Source organism: Bos taurus, chromosome 27 (genome assembly GCF_002263795.3).
Source record: "Bos taurus isolate L1 Dominette 01449 registration number 42190680 breed Hereford chromosome 27, ARS-UCD2.0, whole genome shotgun sequence".
Taxonomy (NCBI): domain Eukaryota; kingdom Metazoa; phylum Chordata; class Mammalia; order Artiodactyla; family Bovidae; genus Bos; species Bos taurus.
Window position 1 is genome coordinate 44426711 of NC_037354.1, and position 21348 is coordinate 44448058.

At 41.9% G+C, this 21348-nt stretch overlaps 1 protein-coding gene and 1 long non-coding RNA gene across 5 annotated transcripts in view; one reads left to right on the forward strand and one right to left on the reverse strand.

Moving 5' to 3' along the window:
• The window catches only part of ZNF385D (zinc finger protein 385D), a 986289-nt gene extending 976271 nt beyond the window's left edge, over positions 1 to 10018 (forward strand). For all 4 annotated transcript variants that reach the window (XM_024986354.2, XM_024986356.2, XM_024986355.2 and 1 more), the window contains 3 exons: positions 2950 to 3128; positions 4117 to 4218; positions 7051 to 10018. In XM_024986354.2, the coding sequence (XP_024842122.2) occupies positions 2950 to 3128; positions 4117 to 4218; positions 7051 to 7269 (500 nt within the window). In that variant the 3' untranslated portion in view covers positions 7270 to 10018. The remainder of the gene's footprint in view (positions 1 to 2949; positions 3129 to 4116; positions 4219 to 7050) is intronic.
• LOC132344081 (uncharacterized) lies at positions 3978 to 7115 on the reverse strand. Its single transcript, XR_009493201.1, has 2 exons — positions 7024 to 7115; positions 3978 to 4282 (listed from the first exon to the last, which is right to left on the reverse strand). It is a non-coding gene; the product is annotated as an uncharacterized lncRNA (long non-coding RNA).
• Positions 10019 to 21348: the final 11330 nt, after the last annotated feature.

Consider the following 21348-nt stretch of genomic DNA (forward strand, 5'->3'; position numbering starts at 1 on the left):
TAAGGCGTGCATGAGTGGATATACTTAATTTTCCTATCTTTAGTAGCTTCTGGGGAGGGACTGCACTGAAACAATAATGCTAATGATGCAGTGATTTTTCTGCGAGGTTGGCATTTCTCCAGTGTTCACATACCTTCTGTTCACATCTCTTCTTCTAGGGTCAGATATAGGCGAGTCCGAAGATATTAAGGAGAACATTTTGTTTTCTGAATCTTTACCTACTGTTGCTAAGATCTTTACCTACCTTTGCTCACCCCCTACTATTGGGGCCAAATCTTTAATCCCTTCTCCTCTTCCTAATCCACCTGACACTCAATCTTGAGTCACATTACCCAGGCCAGACTTTTTTTTATCATCCTCCCAAGCAAAATAAAGTAATTCTATCTTCACATAGGTAGAAACAGCTTTTTGATTCATTTTAGTTGCCACTATCAAACACCAGCTCAAACAGGAGACATTAACCATAGTGAGTTGAGGGGCCTTCAGGAAAGTCGGGATGAGAATTCTTTTAATACTTACTTATTTGGCTGTGCCAAGTCTTGGTTGCAGCACACAGGAGCCTCACTGCATCATGAGGGATCTTTCGTTGTGGCCTCGGACTCTCCAGTTGTGGCATGGAGGCCTAGTTGATCTGTGCAGTTCCCCAAACACAGATGGAACCCTCATCTGCATTGGAAAGTGGATTCTTAATCACTGGACCACCAGATGCTTTTGAACTGTGGTGTTGGAGAAGACTCCCTTGGACAGCAAGAGATCCAACCAGTCCATCCTAAAGGAAATCAGTCCTGATTATACATTAGAAGGACTGATGCTGAATCTGAAACTCCAATACTTTGGCGACCTGATGTGAAGAACTGACTCATTGGAAAAGACCCTGATGCTGGGAAAGATTGAAGGCAGGAGGAGAAGGGGACGACAGTGCATGAGATGGTTGGATGGCATCACTGACATGTTGGACATGAGTTTGAGCAAGGTCTGGGAGTTGGTGATGGACAGGGAGGGCTGTTGTGCTGCAGTCCATGGGGTCGCAAAGAATCAGACATGACTGAGTGACTGAACTGAACTGAACTGAACCAGAGAAGTGCCCAGGATGAGAATTTTCTCCTACTCACTGCTGCTTAGACATTCCTAAGCCACACGGGCCCTGGGAATGCTCCATCAGTTTGACTGAATAAGCTGCATGGAAAAAAAAAAATTTTTAATAAAATCATCTGTTTGGATATAGAACGTTGGATAATCATCTGCTCACATAGTGACACAAAAGCTTCTGATCTGTATGAAGATTGCATACATGAAAGCTTGGCAAAATGATGCACACGTGTGTGCATATAGACACGTCCATTCATTCATTATGTGCGTATATACGCATGCATTGCTCCCCCTTACTCTCGTTTATGGTTCTTCTTACAAAGTCGGAAGCGTTGGGTCATTAGACCACAGGGCCGGGTCGAGAACAAGCCCAGGACAGCCTCACCCCCACCACCATGGACAGGTGCCCTAGCTCTGTATTTTAGCTGTTCTGGTTTTTTCCCAACATGTTGACTCTTTTCTCTCTCCTTACTATGTTGATATATGAATATTGTCATTGTTGTGCCTAAGGATAGAGGTTCAAAGTGAGGGATCTAAGTTGTAAAAATATGCATTTTTTTAAATACTGGACTCAGTAAAGTTATCATTTTGCAAGAGAGAAACATATGGCTATAAACCTGTTCCATGTATTCATTGCCTCTTATCGAAGACATTGGTGACTGGCTCCAAGCTGAAAGCCCTCAACATCTTTCTTTGTTGATGTTGAATGGTTCTGAGAAGCTGATTCAAGAACAAGAAGTTAAGAATCTCTTTTCTTCTGTGTTTCCAGAACTGATAAGTGAAAGTGAAAGTCGCTCAGTCGTGTCCAACTCTTTGCAACCCAATGGACTATACAGTCCATAGAATTCTCCAGGCTAGAATACTGGAGTGGGTAGCCTTTCCCTTCTCCAGGGAATCTTCCCAACCCAGGGATCAAACACATGTCATAAAGACAATTAAGATGATAAAACCTCTAAAACATAATTTAAAAAACCCAGAATGGCAGGAAGAATATAAATGATGACAAAAGAAAATTTCAGAGCAAAAACACATGGCTAAACAAGAAGTAAAGAATATTTATCAACTCCAAGAAGGAAATTGTGAAGAAAAATTTTGAGAGAACACTGCCATCCTGAATTTTAGTGTTTAAAAAAAAAAAGCAAATGTCGATGAGTAGAGTAACATTAGTTATGTGGGATGGGCAAATGTGGTTGGTGTAATAAAAAAGAATTTCTTAGAGTGTACCCACCTAGCCAGTGAAACCCCTTTTATAGTAATTTTTTTAACATTTGAAATTTAATAGCCAATCAATGTGAATTTTGCTATTCTAACAGGACCTTTTTTTTTCAGAGTCATTAAGATCTCTATACTGTTATGTTCCTTCTTTGAGCCTAAACTACACAGTGAGGAAAGCTTGTGTGTATTCCGTTCAGAAAGTGGGTATTTAATTAGTGCCACCTCTGTAAGCACACCCTGTTTAAGCTGATTACATTTGTTACACCTCATCTCCAACTAAACCTGTAGCAACTAAGTCACCCTTCCTCATCAGGTATCATTCATGTCTCATCAGCACCAAGAGGAAGCCACACCTATTTAACGTCATCTCAGGACTTTGCGTTTACTCCTGTACTGATGGTGCTTGTTTGTTACCCGGGACATGGAAGCATGCGCAATAAGTCATGTTAACACGCGGCCGTCAGAGCACATGGTTGTGGTTTTCTGCGTCATGAGTGTGTTTGAAGCAGAACCCCCGGAAGCCCTGCACTCAGACTCAGCATCACATCACGTGGTGTTGCCGCATCGTGTCTTGGAGGCAATTACTAGCTAAGAGTTCTCTCCTCTTTTTTTCTCTCTCTTTTTTTTTTTTAACATTTCTGGCAGGTACCAAGCACAAAACGATGCTAGAAGCTCGGAACGGAAGTGGGGCTATCAAAGCCTTCCCCAGGGCAGGTGTGAAAGGCAAAGGCCCAGCGAACAAGGGAAATACAGGCCTGCAGAACAAAACGTTTCACTGTGAAATCTGTGACGTGCACGTCAACTCGGAGACACAGCTGAAACAGGTAGGCAGAGCCCACCCCGGAAGTGGGGGCGCACAGGGCATGACTCTGCCTGCCTTGCGCCCTGTCTGCTCTTCTGCTCCCTCCCACCCATCCATCCACCTAGCTTCTTACTCAACCCCCTTCTTTACCTGTGCGTAGGTTAGTTGCTTATAGGAATGCTGAAATGTAGCGGCTTCTGACACCCTTCCCAGCTTGTCTGAAGTGAGTCTGTGCCGTTCTTACAGATGAAGAGTGGGAGGCGAGGGGGCTACAAGCAGTTCTCTTCCTTACCAGGTTTCCCACTCGAAAGGGCTGCTTTTCGCTAAAGGTCAAAGTGCAGCATTCCATGTTTCCTTGTTTAGAGATGTACATGCTACCGCTAATTTTACCCTGTGCCCTTCTTTCATGTTGCTACCTTAGTACCTGGTGGTGCTGTTCTAAATCCTACAGCCACACGCTAAGGGGATGGAGTCACTGTTACTCTAATAGCCTTCCAGAGGGATCGGGTCTACCTTGCTGCTGAAGTCCCAGCCCTCATACTGTATTGTGTTTCATATGCATACGTACCTTCTTGCACTGATTTTTATGCACCCTAGTTATTTATCTTTAGAATTTAAGGGGTTGACATTTGGCTGTACAAATGTGAGGGTAAATATTAGTATGGAAATAAATCCGTGCCTGCCTGGCCACCTTGGTTTATTTGCACATAAAATTCCTTCAGACATTTCTTTCCTTTGTAAATGTCCATAAACTGAGATCTGTGCTCTGATAAGGAGAGAAGCTGGGAAAAAGAAGACACTGCCATGTGTTACAAATAGAATAAAATGGCAGCATAAAGTATCTCTCCTTGAGGCAACCACGACCAAGGACAAAAGTGCATGTTCTTTTATTTCTGTCTTTCTGCAACTTGCTTGAAATGATTAATATCCTTCCCCAGGTTAAAACAATACTTTTGAGGGGTTTGGAGGATGATTTCTTTAAAGCTGTCCCTGTTCATTGCTTTTAATAGCACATTAGCAGTAGAAGGCACAAAGACAGAGCTGCTGGGAAGCCCCCGAAACCTAAATACAGCCCTTACAACAAACTGCAGAAGGCCGCGCATCCGCTGGGGGTGAGTGTCACTTCTGCTTCCAGGTAGAGTGGAGCCTTTCTTGGAGGATTTCATTTGTCAGTTCCTAAGGGAGATAAACGGAAGACGCCCAAGTAAAAACGGTTGATTTGAAAGCCCAACCCCTCTGCCGCCAACAGAATCACTGGTTTCCTGAGTTGGGTGGGCTCCTGTCCCCGTTAGCTAAAGTCAGACATCTTTTCAGTTGGGCTCAGATTTATAGAGCATGGGGATGGAAAGAAACCCAAATTTGCGTCAGGTAAGTAATCACGGGAAATCTGAACCTGAGGTTAGCGGGAACTGTTAAGAAAGGTTGGTGAGGAACAAATTCTTCCAGCTTCTTTTTAAGATCTCCAAGAGATAAAGGATTGCTGTTGTTCCCTCAACAATTCTGGCTTTTAAACAGTCTGAAAGGTGTGGCTCGTTTAAAAAGAAAATTCACCTTAGGACACTATTTAAGGCCTGGGAAATAAGTTCCTGAGACATGCCCTCTTGTTTTTTACACTAGTACGCATATTAGTACTGATGTCCCGACCTAGAATTTTTACAAGATTTTAGGGGAAAACTGTAAACCTCCTGACATTTTAAGCTGTTTATTTATAAGCATAGGCTTCCCTGATAGCTCAGTTGGTAAAGAGTCCACGTGCACTGCAGGAGGCCCCAGTTCGATTCCTGGGTCGGGAAGATCCCCTGGAGAAGGGACAGGCTACCCACTCCAGTATCTTGGGCTTCCCTTGTGCCTCAGCTGGTAAAGAATCCACTTGCAATGCAGGAGACCTGGTTTCGCTCCCTGGGTTGGGAAAAGACCCGGAGAAGGGAAAGGCTTCCCACTCTTTATAGGATTTTAGGCGATCTATCCACTTTTAGGCCATCTACCCACTTTTATAGGATTTTAGGGGAAATCTGTAAACCTCCTGACACCTTAAGCTAATTATTTATAAGCATAGGCTTTTTTTCTGGTTTAAGTGACCATAGGTTACATTGAGAGATGCAGGGTTCTGCACTGTTTAGCTATAATAAACCATAACTGTGTGTATAAAAAATTAAGATGGAGAACAATTGCTCTACAGTATGTACTGAATTATGCATTTTGAAATCTGTTTTCTTCAAAATAGATCTTATTAATAATCAGTGCTATTGTGTGCTGCCGACACGTGAAAACACAGTTAAAGGAAAACTGCAATCATCTATTGTGAGACCTCAGAATGAGTTGACCCAATTAATTTAGTAGCATCACCCATTTGTATGCAAATGAAATCCCTTTGCTCTTTTGGATAGAATGCATTTTAGCTGCTGTAAGAGACTTTGAATTCTACTCAGAGTGGATGTTTCAGCAGTACCAGCCATAACCTGAGTGCTATTTCTGACCGGTGGAGATGCCACATTCAACAATCAAGTGAATAGTTCTTAAATAAACAGAGAAGTCAAATTGTGTTAATGTTAGCTTCCAAAGCCTCCTGCTTAACTAGCACAGTTACTGTTTCCATAAATGGAAACATTCCCTTCATGAGAACAGCCATCTTACTAACACTACTCCTCAGAGAATAAACTGGTATGGCAGCATAGTGTCAGAATGTTGGTACCAATGAAAGCAAAACATGGCAAAGTTTTCAGGGGAGATCATTTTTCTTCCCTTCTTTAGTGAAAGCGGAATTTTATTATTTTTACATCTCTTGATTGGTGCTCACACCTTCCTGTGCTACTCTCTTGTCACATCTGCATAGTCAGAGTAGCTGACAGCATTAATCAATTTCTCTTTAAAAAGTCTATTCCCTGGGACTTGCCTAGCCCATCCAGTGGCTGACATTCCATACTTTGACTACAGGGGGTGGGTTTGACTCCTGGTGGGGAACTAAGATCCCAGATGCTGGCCAGCCCACCCAAAAATAAATAAAAAAGTAAACATTTTAAAATGTCCATTCTCTGCTAGTTAAAATGTGTGTAAAGAGTGGAATAAAAAAATTCCCTATTTTTTCTAAAGATGAATAGTTTCCTCAGGAAGTATATTTATCATGAAAAATAAGATAGCAGAGTACTTTTCTGCACATCCATTTAACATCCTAGATCAAGCCATTTTCTGGGATCTTCCAGTTTCTCCAAAAGGAAAGATGTTCTACAGTTTCCATTATTCTTTTAAAATTTGTTTTATTGATGTATAGTTGATGTACAATGCTGTGTGTTAATTTCTGCTGTACAGAAAAGTGATGTTATACATATATAATATTTATATATATATATTCAGTTATACATATATATAATATATAACAACATAGCATTATACATATATATATATATATATTGGGTTGGCTAAAATGTTCAGGCTTTCCATAGATGTTCTGTACATGTATATAATATATATTATATATAATAATATATATTATATTACATATACATATATATGTTGTATGTTATATATATATATAATATATATTGGGTTGGCTAAACAATTTGATTAGGTTTTCTATAAGATGTTCTGTGTGTGTGTGTGTGTGTGTGTGTATAGGGTTAGCTAAAAAGTTTATTCAGATTTTCCATAAGATGTTCTGTGTGTGTGCGTGTATATATATATGTATATTGGGTTGGCTATAAAGTTTGTTCAGGTTTTCCATAGATGCTCTGGATGTCTCTCTTCCTTTTCACGTCCTCTTCCTTTGGGGTGGTCCCAGGACCCTGAGCGTGCATCCCCGTCTACCATGGTTCTACTGCACTTCCCAGGGCGTGCCTTTACCCGGGTGGGGGTGCCCGCTCTGTTTTACCAGCCAGCCCCTCTTCTGGACGCTCCCGGTGAACCCAGAGACTTTGGCTCACCTGCTCTTCTTTCTCCCCGCCCTGCAGGTGAAGCTGGTCTTCTCCAAGGAGCCGTCCAAGCCGCTGGCGCCGCGCCTGCTGCCCGGGCCGCTGGCCGCCGCCGCGGCCGCCGTGGCCGTGAGCTCGCCGTTCGGGCTGCGGGCCGCGCCCCCCGCGCTGCTGCCGGCGCTGCCCCCCGCGCTGCTGCGGCCCGCGCCGGGGCCTATGCGCAGCGCGCACGCGCCGGTGCTCTTCGCGCCCTACTGAGCGCGCGGCCGGCCTGCAATAACTCACAAACCACACGCCGAACAGAGAACTATGCAGCGTTTATTTATAGTTTAAAGTATATCTGAAGAGCCAGGACTTTTGATAGTGAACTGAAAAGATAATGGAAAAGATGAAGTAAAAAGAGGGAGGTCTGGGGGCGGGCGGGAGGGGCGGTATTGTCTCCAAATTAAAGCATTCCTCTTGAACATTGAGTGTTTTAGAAGTGATCTCCAGCCTTGACTTGTAGTGGCACCTAGAACCTCCGAAGCCTTTGTGACACGCCTTTTGGGCGCCTGTTTCCCCCGCATTGTCTTTCCTGCTTTATGAGACAACTATACATTGTCTGAGGGCATTAACTGGTTCCAGTGTGTATATAAATAATCATATACTCTGTAGATTAAAATAATGCAAAAAAAGAAAAAAAAACACACACAAAAAAACAAAAGCAACACTGTGAATCGTAGAGCCCGTGGTCCTGTTGCTCTGACAGCAATTCCGGGTATTCATCCCAACTAAGGGAGGTGCAGTAGGCGTCTGGTAGAACAGTAGTCCTGTGTCTCAGTCTATGCCACTAGGTTCTCAAGAATTGCAGAAGGTAGGACGAACAACTGTTTCATGCCAGTAAGCAGTCAACAGATAAACACCACCATCTGGTGTGGTGAAGGTCCCCAGCTCACCCTCTCCCGTCCTGCCCACCCTGGAGATGACTTTCAGTCCAGAACAAAAGAACAGGGCTGACTTAGAATAGAGGTGGGAGAGACTTTAATAAAAATAGTTTCTCACAGAGTGCTTTCCCCCCACACTAAGGCAGTGTTGCTGGAAACAGAGTGTTTTTCAAATGCTTATATCTGAAAACAGGTAAACCCATGCATCATGGGGGTCCAGAAAGAAACCAGTACGACTGTTCTGTTTCGAGGATGAGGGACAATCCTAACCTAGCATGATAATGCAAAGTACAGATTTTTCACATTAGTACGTATCCACTAAAAACAAAGAATATTACACCTCTGCAATATCCCCTTTATATCATACCAGTAGGGTTGTCTCTTAGGCAAAGTTTTCTGCTTTGACTATGATGGTAGACATTAGCTATTGTTGGTGGGTTTTTCTTTCTTTTTTTTCCTATATTTCCTACTGACATGATATAAACAAGTAATATATATATTTAAATATTAGAAAAAACAAAGAAAAATGAATCTGCATTCATTTCAGACCAGGGGTATAGAGTTAAAAAATACTGTTAAGTTGCACTTGGCCATCATTTCTGTAGTGGAGTTGTGAAATACTAACAGCCTTCAATATTCACCATAAGGCTGAAAGGAGTTGATGTTTTACCTTTAAAACAAGATTTATCAGGGGTATATATAAATATATGTATATTGTATATATGTTAGAAAGTTTAAGAGTATAACTTATAAAAAGAAAATCTATATAAAATAATTATATATCCATCCCGTGTTACATGTTATCATTAAGTTGGTAACAAATGGCATAAAAATAGCTGTGCCTTTAATTCGTGGTAAAGGCTATTTGCTTTTTCCCATAGAAAGCTAACATATACCTATCACCTGTGATGGGGTTTGATGCAGCCAGTCTGTTGCATTAATAAGAATAATGACACTCAAACTTCAAACAATGGAAACGTGTACAAATCCACTCTACCAGATTTAGGTTTAGAGAAAAAAACATATTTTTGAAAAGGTTTTGTAGAGAACTATTTAAAAATATACAGAAAGGCTGAGTATGGCCTTCCTGAAACTGCTCTTATCTAAAATGTAGTAGACTTTTGAGCGTCTAAAGATGCAAGGTGAAACCGTTAGAGAGATGGGTATTTAGCATTTGTCATTTTATATTTAAGAAACACCTGTAGCGTGCTTGGTGCTCAACATTAAACATGGTCTTTGGAGTTATTCTCCACCACCCAGCTAAAGACATTTGTCATATAAACACATCTTTAAAGCAGTTGACTTTGTATATCTTTTGTTAAACAACTGACCAAAGCAAAAAGGAAGAGAGGAGAGAAGGAAGGAAAGAAGGGAAAGAAGAAAAGAGAAAGTGTTCCATCAGTCGTAAAAGGGATTTTGAACTGTATCTCTTATGCCTAAGCATGTTGATTAGGACTGGAATCTGTTTTTGAGAGCATCTGGTGACAGCGCGTCTGCCAGCACCTCTACTTTCTGGTCTTGGCGAGCACTTCCTTTGCTTCACCCTCAGACCCGCCCTGTTCAGCCAGGTGGAGAGTTAGCTCATGTGTTTTGTTCTTTGGGTCTGTCTGTATCCTGTGTGACAAGTTTTGGACAGTCTTGACCTTTAGTTTCTGCTTTGTCAGATATTTTCACTGTTCACGCTGTCAGCCCGAATCCCTGTCCAACAGCATTCACGCCTCTAAAGCCTCCCCTTCTGTTGGAGAACACAGTGTTGATCAATGCAGCCTTGCTGCAGTGAACTCTGCTGTCCTTCCCCGTTCTCACCAAAGTGGAGGAGCCGGTCCACCCAAAGTCAGGGCCTGTGCAATCGAGGAGTCCTGGATCACGAGACATGACTGACTTTAATGATTTGCTGGGAGACAAATAAATCAGCCATATTTTCTCCATCAGCCATATGAGAAACCTCAGAAACACCTAAATCCCTTCAGCTTCACTTCACTATGGAACCATTTTGTTTAAATGGTCTTTAAAGTTGGAGTTGTAATCATCCGTTGTCTTTACTCGCTACCTAATAAAGGATGAAGCCTAACCATAGAACTTAATGCTGGGTTCTCTGTGAATCGTTTCCCTACATGCCATGTATTTATCAACACCAGATCCCTGTCTGTCATGGTTCAAGCTGCTATCAAGTTCTACCCTTTCCCTGAGGGAACTTCTTTTCATGAATAAAGATCAGTAATTCAGAACATCCTGAGAGGGCTCTGACCTTACAGTTTTATGTCCCTTCTCACGCCACATACGCACGGGCAAGGGAGTGATAGACGAGGTGTCTCTGACCTCATTTCAAACAAATATAAATGCATTGCAGGAGCCAAACGCTTCTGGGAAAAGCATTGTTGCACCTCATCCAGATTACCCAGGCAAATGGAAACAGTCCTTGGGAAGGCACTGTATTTCTCTTCTGAGAAAACAGGTGATTACAAGTGACAAATCTCTCCTCTCCCTGGTCCTGAACTTTGAATTGTGGCCGTTCCATACAATAAGCAAACACTGTTGGCTTTTGGCCGTGAGTATCGTCACTGCCTCATCTCAGAGGACCGCAGGCTTCAGGTCCTGTTGGGTTTCCGTTTTTCACTTGCAATAATTCATGGCCGTTATCAGAGGTATACTTTGGTTTTTTGAAAGGTGCTACATACTTTGTTGCCAAGGAACTGTTTAGCCAAGAGAACTTTTATACTTACTTGGAAATTAAAAGGACAGGAAATCATAACACAAAGGAATACAAATGAAAAGGCTTAAAACCAGGATTATTCAGTGTTTATTGTGGATGTGCTCAAGTATGTTTCCAAGGCACAAAACCATTACACGGTGGTTATGGGCAGCGAGTTTCACTTACCATTAATACTTTAGATTAATATCTTTGTCTCCACACCATGGAATATTTCAACTTTCCTGAAGAAATCAGATCAAAAAGCTAAAAAAAAAAAAAAAAAAAGACTTGAATGGTTTAGAGAGAAAACTTCCTTCAACTCTCAGTTGGCCTATGGAATCACCTCCCTGTACTTTAGCATGGATGGCATCCCATTAGTCACTCTTTGTACACAGGTGGTGCTCGTGGTAAAGAACGCGCCTGCCAATGCAGGAGTTCGATCCCTGGGTTGGGACGATCCCCTGGAGGAGGGCATGGCAACCTGCTCCAGTATTCTTGCCTGGAGAATCCCATGGACAGAGGAGCCTGGCAGGCTGCAGTCCCTGGAGTCTCAAAGAGTCAGACACAACTAAAGCCACTTAGCACAGCACAGCACACAGGAAAGTGTTCATAAAGGAGTGAGGAACACACAAGGAGCCTGAAAGAAGTCAAGCTTTTTGCCCCATGGCACGAGGGATCTTCCCGGACAGAGATCAAACCGGCATCCCTTGCATTGCAAGTGACAGTCGTTCAGTAGTGTCCAACTCTGCGACCCCATGGACTATCCAGTCCATGGAATCCTCCAGGCCAGAACACTGGAGTGGGGAACCTTTCCCTTCTCCAGGACATCTTCCCAACCCAGGGATCCAACCCAGCTCTCCCACGTTGAAAGGCAAATTCTTAACCACTGGACCGCCAAGGAAGCCCCTAGGAATGAGGAAAACCAGGAGCCCGAAAGAACTCAGGGCTTATCGTGACTTTGTTTCTGCCCAGCAGGTAACATTTCAATAGTCAACAAATGCTTTGGCATTCATTTCCTCATCAGCAATGTGAGTGAGAGTGAGTAGAGACTGAACTGGTTAAATATCCCTGCATTAAAAAAGACACTTTTCTCATCCGCACTGCTTTCTTATAGCGAACCATACAGCTACTCAAATATTTGCATTTGCTCAGAAAAAGTATTCTGTATTCCTTTCTTTCCTGAGGATACATCACACAGTAGTTCCATTCATCTGACTAATCAGAACGTAGACTCACCAACAACTGTTAGAAAGAAAGAAAAGTTTAGTCGCTCAGTGGAGTCCCACTCTTTGTGACCCCATGAACTGTAGCCCACCAGGCTCCTCTGTCCATGGGATTCTCCAGGCAAGAACAGTGGAGTGGGTTGCCATTTCCTTCACTAGAGGATCTTCCTGACCCAGGGATCAAACCTAGGTCTCCCACATTGTAGGCAGATGCTTTACTGTCTGAGCCACCAAGGAAATCCTGACAACTATTAGGGGACTTGCTAATCACATTAGATTCATGCCAAAGTCATTTAGGATATACTACATCTGTTGTCTCAGTCTAAAACATAAAAAATGTTTGAAATGAAACCAGTCCCAGTAACAGCAATAGAAAATCGACAGTGTGGCTGTGAAGGGAGCCACAGATACTCGCTTGCCTCATCCTGTTCTCCTGGCTGTGCTGTCTCCCTTCAGCAGGAAGGGACCCCATCGGAGCCACTGCTAATCCTGTCCTGAGTTTGCCTGTGTTTTAGGTAAGAGCCACCCTATTTAGACCACTTCCTCCACAAACAAAGGATATCAGTTGTGCCCTCTCGTTATTGACACAGCAAGAATTTTTTGGACTGAATCCTGACAGTGAATGTTTTACAAAACGGTAGCTGTTGTTTTTCATTAAAATAGCAGATGTATTTGCAGAGCATCTTTTCTGGTCTTTCTACAGTATCCTCAGTCACAATAGCAGTTACTATCAGGAAGTGGAGTAGATGGTGTCTTTGATTAAGTCTGCATTGCCTACTTCCTGGTGCTGAGAGGGGTATTGGAGCTTCCAGGAAAAGATGGGTATGATGCTGTATCTTCCTCATGTGGCCTACAAGGTCGTTACTTCCAGAAACCGGTTTATAGCTTACCAGAATTATGAATGGTGATGGAAGACAGGTTCTGTACTGGGAAAACTTCCTCTGTGCTACTTGATCAAAAGCCCAAGTAGGTTGCAAAGAATCACGGAGTTTATGTTATTAATGCACAGACGTGAAAGGGCCAAGAATTGCCTTCAGTCTGATCATCTTCCCCCTCTTTTCAGTGATGGAAATCATTCTTCCCAGATGGTTGTCTCCAGAAAGTGCCAAAATTTCAAGTCAAATTTGATGGTTAACACAGATGACCAAGTCGGGTTATTCTCTTCATGACTGACAAGTCAACCTAAAAGTAATTTCCAAAAAGTAGAGCTAAAATGATTTGTGAGCGAAGTTATAACTAAGCATAGTACTTGTACAGTAGCCAGGTCATAAATCACCACATCTAAATCTAAATGTGTATAGACAGAGAGATGCATGCATCTTTTTGAAGTGTAAGCCTCGACACCTATTTTACCTGCTACCACTTTTCAATATCTTATTTTTAAATGATTAGGTTGATTTTACTGTAAGAAGAGGAGCTCTAATTTAATCTTAATCATTTTAGGGCATTGGGGAAGTTGACAAGCAGCTGTAATATCAAGGTGCTATGCTCTCTAGCAAGGCTCTTTGCTGGCAATTTGAGTTGGGTCATGCAACTGCATCATTGCGTACAGCCTACTCATTTTGACCATAGGGACTGAACTCTTATCCAATCTTCTTCCAATCCCGGTAGTGTGCAGGACAGGTAAAACAAGGCTAAAGAAAACTGCAGAGAGAGAAGCCTTTATTGGGGGCCCAGGTTACATTTTTTCCAGGAAAAACATTTTTTTAAGCCACTCTGTTATTCGAACTTAGTGAGACATGAATCCATTGAGAAACAACATTAAAGAGTTTTACGGAGTTTTTAAGCCATGGTGAGAGTATATAGAATTTTATTAACCACAGATAACAATATGTGTATCCTTGGATACTTGTCAACTCAATTTAAAATACGTTATCTTATCGTTCCGGTACTCTGATGACCTGGGGAGGGGGATAACGAGGGGTGCCATAGGAGGAAGGTCTCAGAGCCAGGGATATGTGCATACGTACGGCTGTTTGACTTCATTCTACAACAGAAGCTGGCACAGCAATTATCTTCCAATAAAATACATTACAATTTCAACACAAAACGCGAGGGCTACAGGTGGCTAGTACGGGGTAGAGATCTTCCACCAAATGCCTTCTGTCTCTTGTCGACTGTGAGCTACTACTACTAGATGGAGAAGAGCCCTCGAAATTCTAGAAAGTCTAGTTTTCATGAGCGAGTCAAGAGAATTCCGTGGTGTCATCTGTTTTTTAAGGGGATTTCATGAGCGAGTCAAGAAGGATTCCGTGGTGTCATCTGTTTTTTAAGGGGATTGTGGAAACATATGTGGATGCGTTGGGTACTGGGGAAAAGCCTTGTAGCCAAAGGATCAGGACACAGGACTGACCATCACACAACGCTGAGTGTGGTTTCCAGTTTCAACAAAACCATCTCTGAGGAAACGGAGCCAACTCATTATTTTGATGATTCCCTTCTGGAAGAAACAAGAATAATAATGGAATTACTTTATAGAGATGTGCTTTTAAAAAGGCTGAATTTAGTAAAAGCAAGTCATTTGCCTCTCAAAATCAGTTCTAAACCTGAGCCTAATTCCTCTAAATTTCAATAATTAAAAAAAAAAAATGAACCTTATAATTACAGGTTTCATATTCCTGCATACTATTTGAAATGGAACTGATCTGATTCCAAAACATCATATGCAGCTATATTAGACACGCAATTTTGTCCTGGAAAAAAAGAAGAAAGTTGATGGATTGTTTCAAGAAATACTGCCTTATACACACATGAAGCTATATGCTAAGAGCATCACTTTCCTTGGGAAATTTGTTAGTCCTATTTTTTTTCCATTTCTTTTATCAGTTTAAATCTTATGTCAGTTCAACTACAGTTTGTTTTTTTTTTACATAATTGTATGAAAATATATTATTTAGCCAACATATGATGACACTCAACTGTCGCAAAAATGGGACATTTGGTTATTTTATTTTTTTAATTTTTTTTCAAGTTTAGTTGATTTACAACATTCTGTTTGTTTTAGGTGTGCTGTAATGTGATTGATGAAAGTGAAAGAGGAGTGTGAAAAAGTTGGCTTAAAGCTCAACATTCAGAAAATGAAGATCATGGCATCTAGTCCCATCACTTCATGGGAAATAGATGGGGAAACAGTGGAAACAGTGCCAGACTTTATTTCTAGGGGCTCCAAGATCACTGCAGATGGTGACTGCAGCCATGAAATTAAAAGATGCTTACTCCTTGGAAGGAAAGTTATGACCAACCTAGATAGCATATTGAAAAGCAGAGACATTATTTTGCCAACAAAGGTCCGTCTAGTCAAGGCTATGGTTTTTCCTGTGGTCATGTATGGATGTGAGAGTTGGACTGTGAAAAGGGCTGAGCACCGAAGAATTGATGCTTTTGAACTGTGGTGTTGGAGAAGACTCTTGAGAGTCCCTTGGACTGCAAGGAGATCCAACCAGTCCATTCTAAAGGAGATCAGTCCTGGGTGTTCTTTGGAAGAAATGATGCTAAAGCTGAAACTCCAGTACTTTGGCCACCTCATGCGAAGAGCTGACTCATTGGAAAAGACTCTGATGTTGGGAGGGATTGGGGGCAGGAGGAGAAGGGGACGCCAGAGGATGAGATGGCTGGATGGCATCACTGAGTCGATGGACGTGAGTCTGAGTGAACTCCGGGAGTTAGTGATGGACAGGGAGGCCTGGCGTGCTGCGATTCATGGGGTCGCAAAGAGTCGGACATGACTGAGAGACTGAACTGAACTGAATGTGATTGAGTTATACATGCTTATATATATTTTTTCAGTCTTTTCCATTGTAGATTATTACAAAATCGTGAAGCAGTCCAGGGGTTAAGACTTCGCCTTCCAGTGCAGGAGGGTGGGTTCGATCCCTGGCCGGGAGCTAAGCTCTCACGAGCCGTGGGGCCAGAAAACCAAAACATAAAAAGAAATATTGAGTATAGATCCCGGTGTGGCTATTTTCAAATGGTGATTCTTAACAACAGAGCTACCGACAGATCCTTCAGGTGAATTGAGTGATGACCCTGGATATTTACTGAAAGGACCCAATTTGAGCCTTAGTCTCAAGATATAAAAATCGCCTAATCAGCACGCATTTAGTGACTGCAAATTGAAGGCTGTGTTTGTTTCTGACAACCAGATTTCTAGTGGGAAACTCTGGTGTTAGCATTTTAAACATTTGAATAATATTTTCAAATTTTAAAAAATAGGTTATGGTTTGTCCTACATTTGTGCAACTGAGGGCAGGGGGACCTACCTAAGGGGGAAAAAAGTATGTAATTTTCATCCTCCTGTATTCTCATAGCTCAGAGAACGCAGGCAGGGCTTTGTCCAATATCAGTTGCTTTGCAAAAGGTTCCATAAGATTTTCAGTTCAGTTCAATCACTCAGTTGTGTCTGACTCTTTGCGACCCCACCCCATGGACAATAGCACGCCAGGCCTCCCTGTCCATCACCAGCTCCCAGAGCCCACCCAAATCCATGTCCGTTGAGTCGGTGATGCCATCCAACCATCTCATCCTCTGCCGTCCCCTTCTCCTCCTGCCCTCAATCTTTCCCAGAATCAGGGTCTTTTCCAATGAGTCAGCTCTTCACATCAGGTGGCCAAAGTATTGGAGTTTCAGCTTCAACATCAGTCCTTCCACTGAACACTCAGAACTGATCTCCTTTAGGATGGACTGGTTGGATCTCCTTGCAGTCCAAGGGACTCTCAAGAGTCTTCTCCAACACCACAGTTCAAAAGCATCAATTCCTTGGCACTCAGCTTTCTTTATAGTCCAACTCTCATATCCATACATGACTACTGGAAAAACCATAGCCTTGACTAGATGGACCTTTGTGGACAAAGTAATGTCTCTGCTTTTTATTTATTTTTTATTTTATTTTTTAACTTTACAATATTGTATTGGTTTTGCCACATATCAACATGAATCCGCCACAGGTATACACGTGTTCCCCATCCTGAACCCTCCTCCCTCCCCGTACCATCCCTCTGGGTCGTCCCAGTGCACCAGCCCCAAGCATCTGTCTAGATTGGTCATAACTTTTCTTCCAAGAAGTAAGCCTCTTTTAATTTCGTGGCTGCAATCACCATTTACAGTGATTTTGCAGCCCCCCAAAATAAAGTCTGCCACTGTTTCCACTGTTTCCCCATCTATTTGTCATGAAGTGATGGGACAAGATGTCATGATCTTAGTTTTCTGAATGTTGAGCTTTAAGCCAACTTTTTCCCTCTCCTCTTTCACTTTCATCAAGACGCTCTTTAGTTCTTCTTCCCTTTCTGCCGTAAGGGTGGTGTCATCTGCATATCTGGGATTATTGATATTTCTCCTGGCAATCTTGATAACAATAAAGCTCATATTCAAAACAGCATCACCAGAAATACCAAAGCGGTATAGTGAACATAACTAGCTTTTTATGAAGAAACAGGGAAAAGAAAAAAAAAAAAAGAATGAAAGCAAGGGTTTTAGAAATTGACTTGCTAGTCACACAGACGGGGGTCTCTGACCCATCATTCAGCTACATCTGATGATGCAGGCGTCAGGTCCGCTGCAGCCGCTCACGTAGGGACACGGCGGAGCTGCAGGGATCCGAGCGCTCAGGCTGCAGGCCTGTGAGGCTTCCACGCCAGACTGTGCGGTGAATAGCTTTGCTCTTTTCCTCTTGCCAAATCATGCTGAATAACCTTTCGTCAAAGGCTCTGGATGTCCCCAGGTGGGCTTGGACAGTTGAGACGGAATTTTTGGCATGTTTTACATTTTGATAGCTGCGTGATGACCCTTTGCATTGTTGCTATTCTTTCTTTCCATTGCAGACCCAAACAATGTCCCCTGGTGTGCCAATAGGGTCCTAAATTCAAAATGATAATAATAATCAGAACAATTCACATCATTTGCATCATGCCATTCCTCTGTTTTAAGTCCTGGAATAAAAATCCCCTCTATGCCAACTATTTCCACAGTATGAAATGAATCAGTTTTATTGACTCAAATGAAAAATATAACACATTCTATCCTGATTGTGGTCCTGTACTAAGTCAAAGTTGCAGCTGTGAACAAATTAATCTCTTTTTTAAAAAACCAGAAATTCTTTAAAAAGAACCTATCTCAATTTTTTAAAAAAGACATTAATGGTGTTTTTATGTGATGAAAACTCCCTAGTTCCTTTAGCAGCTCTAGAAACATCAGTAGGCACTGTCCTCTGTCTCTTTGACAGTTTCAAAATTGTCCAAGTAAATAAGATATTACTGCCTATTTCAGGAGATTGGTTGATTTAGGTCTTTATTATTCACTTAGTTCATGAAATAAATATGAATGCATATTATTCTCTCATCCATAAATAACCCATAGGCAATGTATCCATTTTAAGACACATTTTTATTCTTACTTGAAGCTTTAAGGCTTTTGAGAACAAAGTTTATAAACTACATGTTCTACTCTACTTGTTTGCAACATCTTACAGTTCCAAGAAGTATAGAAAAACTGTATACACAATTGTTCCGAGTGTCAGCTAAGACATTTGGTGACTCACAGGACATGTATCTTGTGACTGTCTCTCAAAAGAAATGTGCTTTTTGATGGGGGAAGAAAGTGAAATGCTGTGTGTTTATTCGTCTCTAAAGGACAGTGTTCCATGGTCCTTCTTTCTCTCTTGTTAGAAAGATACCAATTCTCATTTTTAATCATTTAGTACACTTCAATTAAGTGTTAGGCAGAACAATCATTTTATTTATAATTTTGAAGCCCAATGGTTGGCCCTTGCTGAGATAAAGTGTCACTGCAGACAAGATGTTGCAGATAATATCCCATGTTTTCACAGGGCAGAAAAGGTCTTTTTTGTTTGTTTGTTTTGCCTGAACAGTGCCTAAACAAACTTTAGTTAGCTCCCAAATATCTTTTTTTTTTTTCACTTCAATATATATTTTATTTTATTTTTATTTTTTTAACAGTGAAAAACAAATTTAATATAACTTTATTTATTTTAATTGGAGGTTAATTCCTTTAAAGTTAGAAGTTCTGATTTCTCTTGAAAGGTCAGATAAACCTGAGAGCCCTGGTAGCTGTCGTTTGGTTGCCAAGTTGTGTCCAAGTTTGTGATGCTGTGGACTGTAACCCACCAGGCTCCCCTGTCCATGGGGTTTTCCAGGCGAGAATACTGGGGTGGGTTGCCGTTTCCTTCTCCAGGGGATCTTTCTGAAGCAGGGATCGAACCGGGTTCTCCTGCATTTCATGAGAAGTCTTTACTGAGCCATCCGCATTCCTATTAGGCAACCATTGGCTGCTGACTGAACTGCCTCCTACTTTGGGGAAAGGAGGGAATTTGCTGTGATCTGCACTCAGAGGCCCCAGCATTGCTTCCTGCCAGGCCACTGCTGTCACTGGGTTTGCAAACCCCAGAAGGACTTATTGGTTCTCATCTCTCCCAGGCTCTTTTGCAGGTACTCTTCAGGGTCTTGTTCATCCCTGTAGTTCACCCCGTCAAATCACTGCTCCTGGATTCACCTTGCATGTGCTTTTGATTCTTGTTTTGGATAGGCGGCTTCTCGGGGAACCTTGTTTTGCCACCTATTTCAGTCAAATTTCCCTTTACCAGAATATAATTTGTGAGAAATTAAGCAGTGGAGTGTGTGTGGGTTTCTTGGAGTTGAGACACAGGAACTGTTTGATTCAGGCGGTGGGGAACTTTATTCAAAAAGGGAGTCTGTCATTTTCTTTGCACTTTCCTTTAGGAGAGTCTGGCTTCAGCTAAGAGCAGAAATTGGATTTCAGGAACAAATACCAAGTATCTTACACACAAAGAAAAAAAAACTTCTTTCTTCATTTCTTTCTTCAAGTTAAACATGATAAAAAATTCTGAAATAATAATGTTTCTGGATATAAGTTTGCTCCATTTTTTTTTTTTTTTTTTTTTTAGTGGGGGGCGGGGGGTGGGTGGTGGAGAGGAGCCACATACAACTTTCCCCAAATACCTGGAAGCTGCCAGATTATTTGAAAAAAAAATCCACACAAAAGATTTTTATTATTAAAGTTCAAAATAACCTCTGCTCATTCCCATATTTCAGAACATATTTCCCATAGAATTAGCCATACCATGCAAAATATCTATCCTTATTACCAGGCTGGGCAATAAAAGGACACATCGATGCTGATTCACATCTGAGAGTTTTAAATTGCTAATTATCTAACAGCAAAGGTCTCCTTCATGTTGTTTTGCTTAGAAATGGAGCGCCATGGCTGATCATAAGTTTCTGTTGAGTATTCCAAGCTAGGAGCCTGAGCCAAAGCTAGATTTGAAATCTTGACTAACATACAACTTCGCATTTTTCAAAGTGTGTAATCCAGGCATTGCAAATAATTTCTGGCCAAGTCCTAGGAAACTGCTCATAGTCTTTCTAAACATAGCTGGGAATTGTTATGCTGAAGTTAAAACCAAATGTCAGCTAAGGTCTGATACTGGGGAAAACAATTCGCACAGCAGTGAATTACCCTCCTGTGAAAGAGTTCACCTTCAAGTGCTAATTATTAGTTGATCATGTTTTATACATTCATCGGAATTATTTTTGAGAGCATCAGAGCATTTCAGGTGGGTTGGGTTGTGATGGGAAAGACTACACAAACATTCCCTCTACAAATTCATGGTGTATTTAGCTAAAGATGCAGGACTCCATGGAAGCAGAATGCCTTAGAGGGCAGGACAAAACAAGGCCTCTTTTGCCCAGTTTTTTTCCTCTAGGTTAAGTTAGGTGAGACATGGAGGAGACCAGACAAGTTTGCCAGCAACCTCTAGTACAGAGAAGGTCCTGCCAGATTTATGAACGAAAACCCAGGTTATACTGACTGATGCTGAAGCTCCAATACTTTGGCCACCTGATGTGAAGAACTGACTCATTTGAAAAGACCTTGATGCTGGGAAAGATTGAGGGTGGGAGGAGAAGGGGATGACAGAGGATGAGATGGTTGGATGGCATCACCGACTCAATGGACATGAGTTTGAGTAAGCTCTGGGAGCTGGTGATGGACAGGGAGGCCTGGCCTGCTGCAGTCCATGGGGTTGCAAAGAGTCGGACATGGCCGAGCAACTGAACTGAGCAGACACTAAGTTAGTGCCATCGTATAGTTAGACATATTAATTCCTAGGGCTATCAAAACAAATGACCAAAAACTTTGGTTTAAAAACAGCAGACGTTCACTCAGTGTTCTGCGGTGGTCTAAATGGAAAGGAAATCCACAAAAAAGAGCCGATACACGTATACATGTAGCTGATTCACTTTGCTGTACATTGGAAACTAACACAACATTGTAAACTGACGATACTCTAATAACATTAAAAAAAAAAAAAAAAACAGCAGAGATCCATCCTCTCCCAGCTCTGGAATCTAGAGTCCAAAGTCAAGGTGCCAACAGCTTTTTCTGTGGGGCCCCAAGGGACAGTTCGTCGCATGCCGTCTCCAGGCTTTCTGCTGTGATCTTCAGTCCGTGACTGTAGACACAACGCACA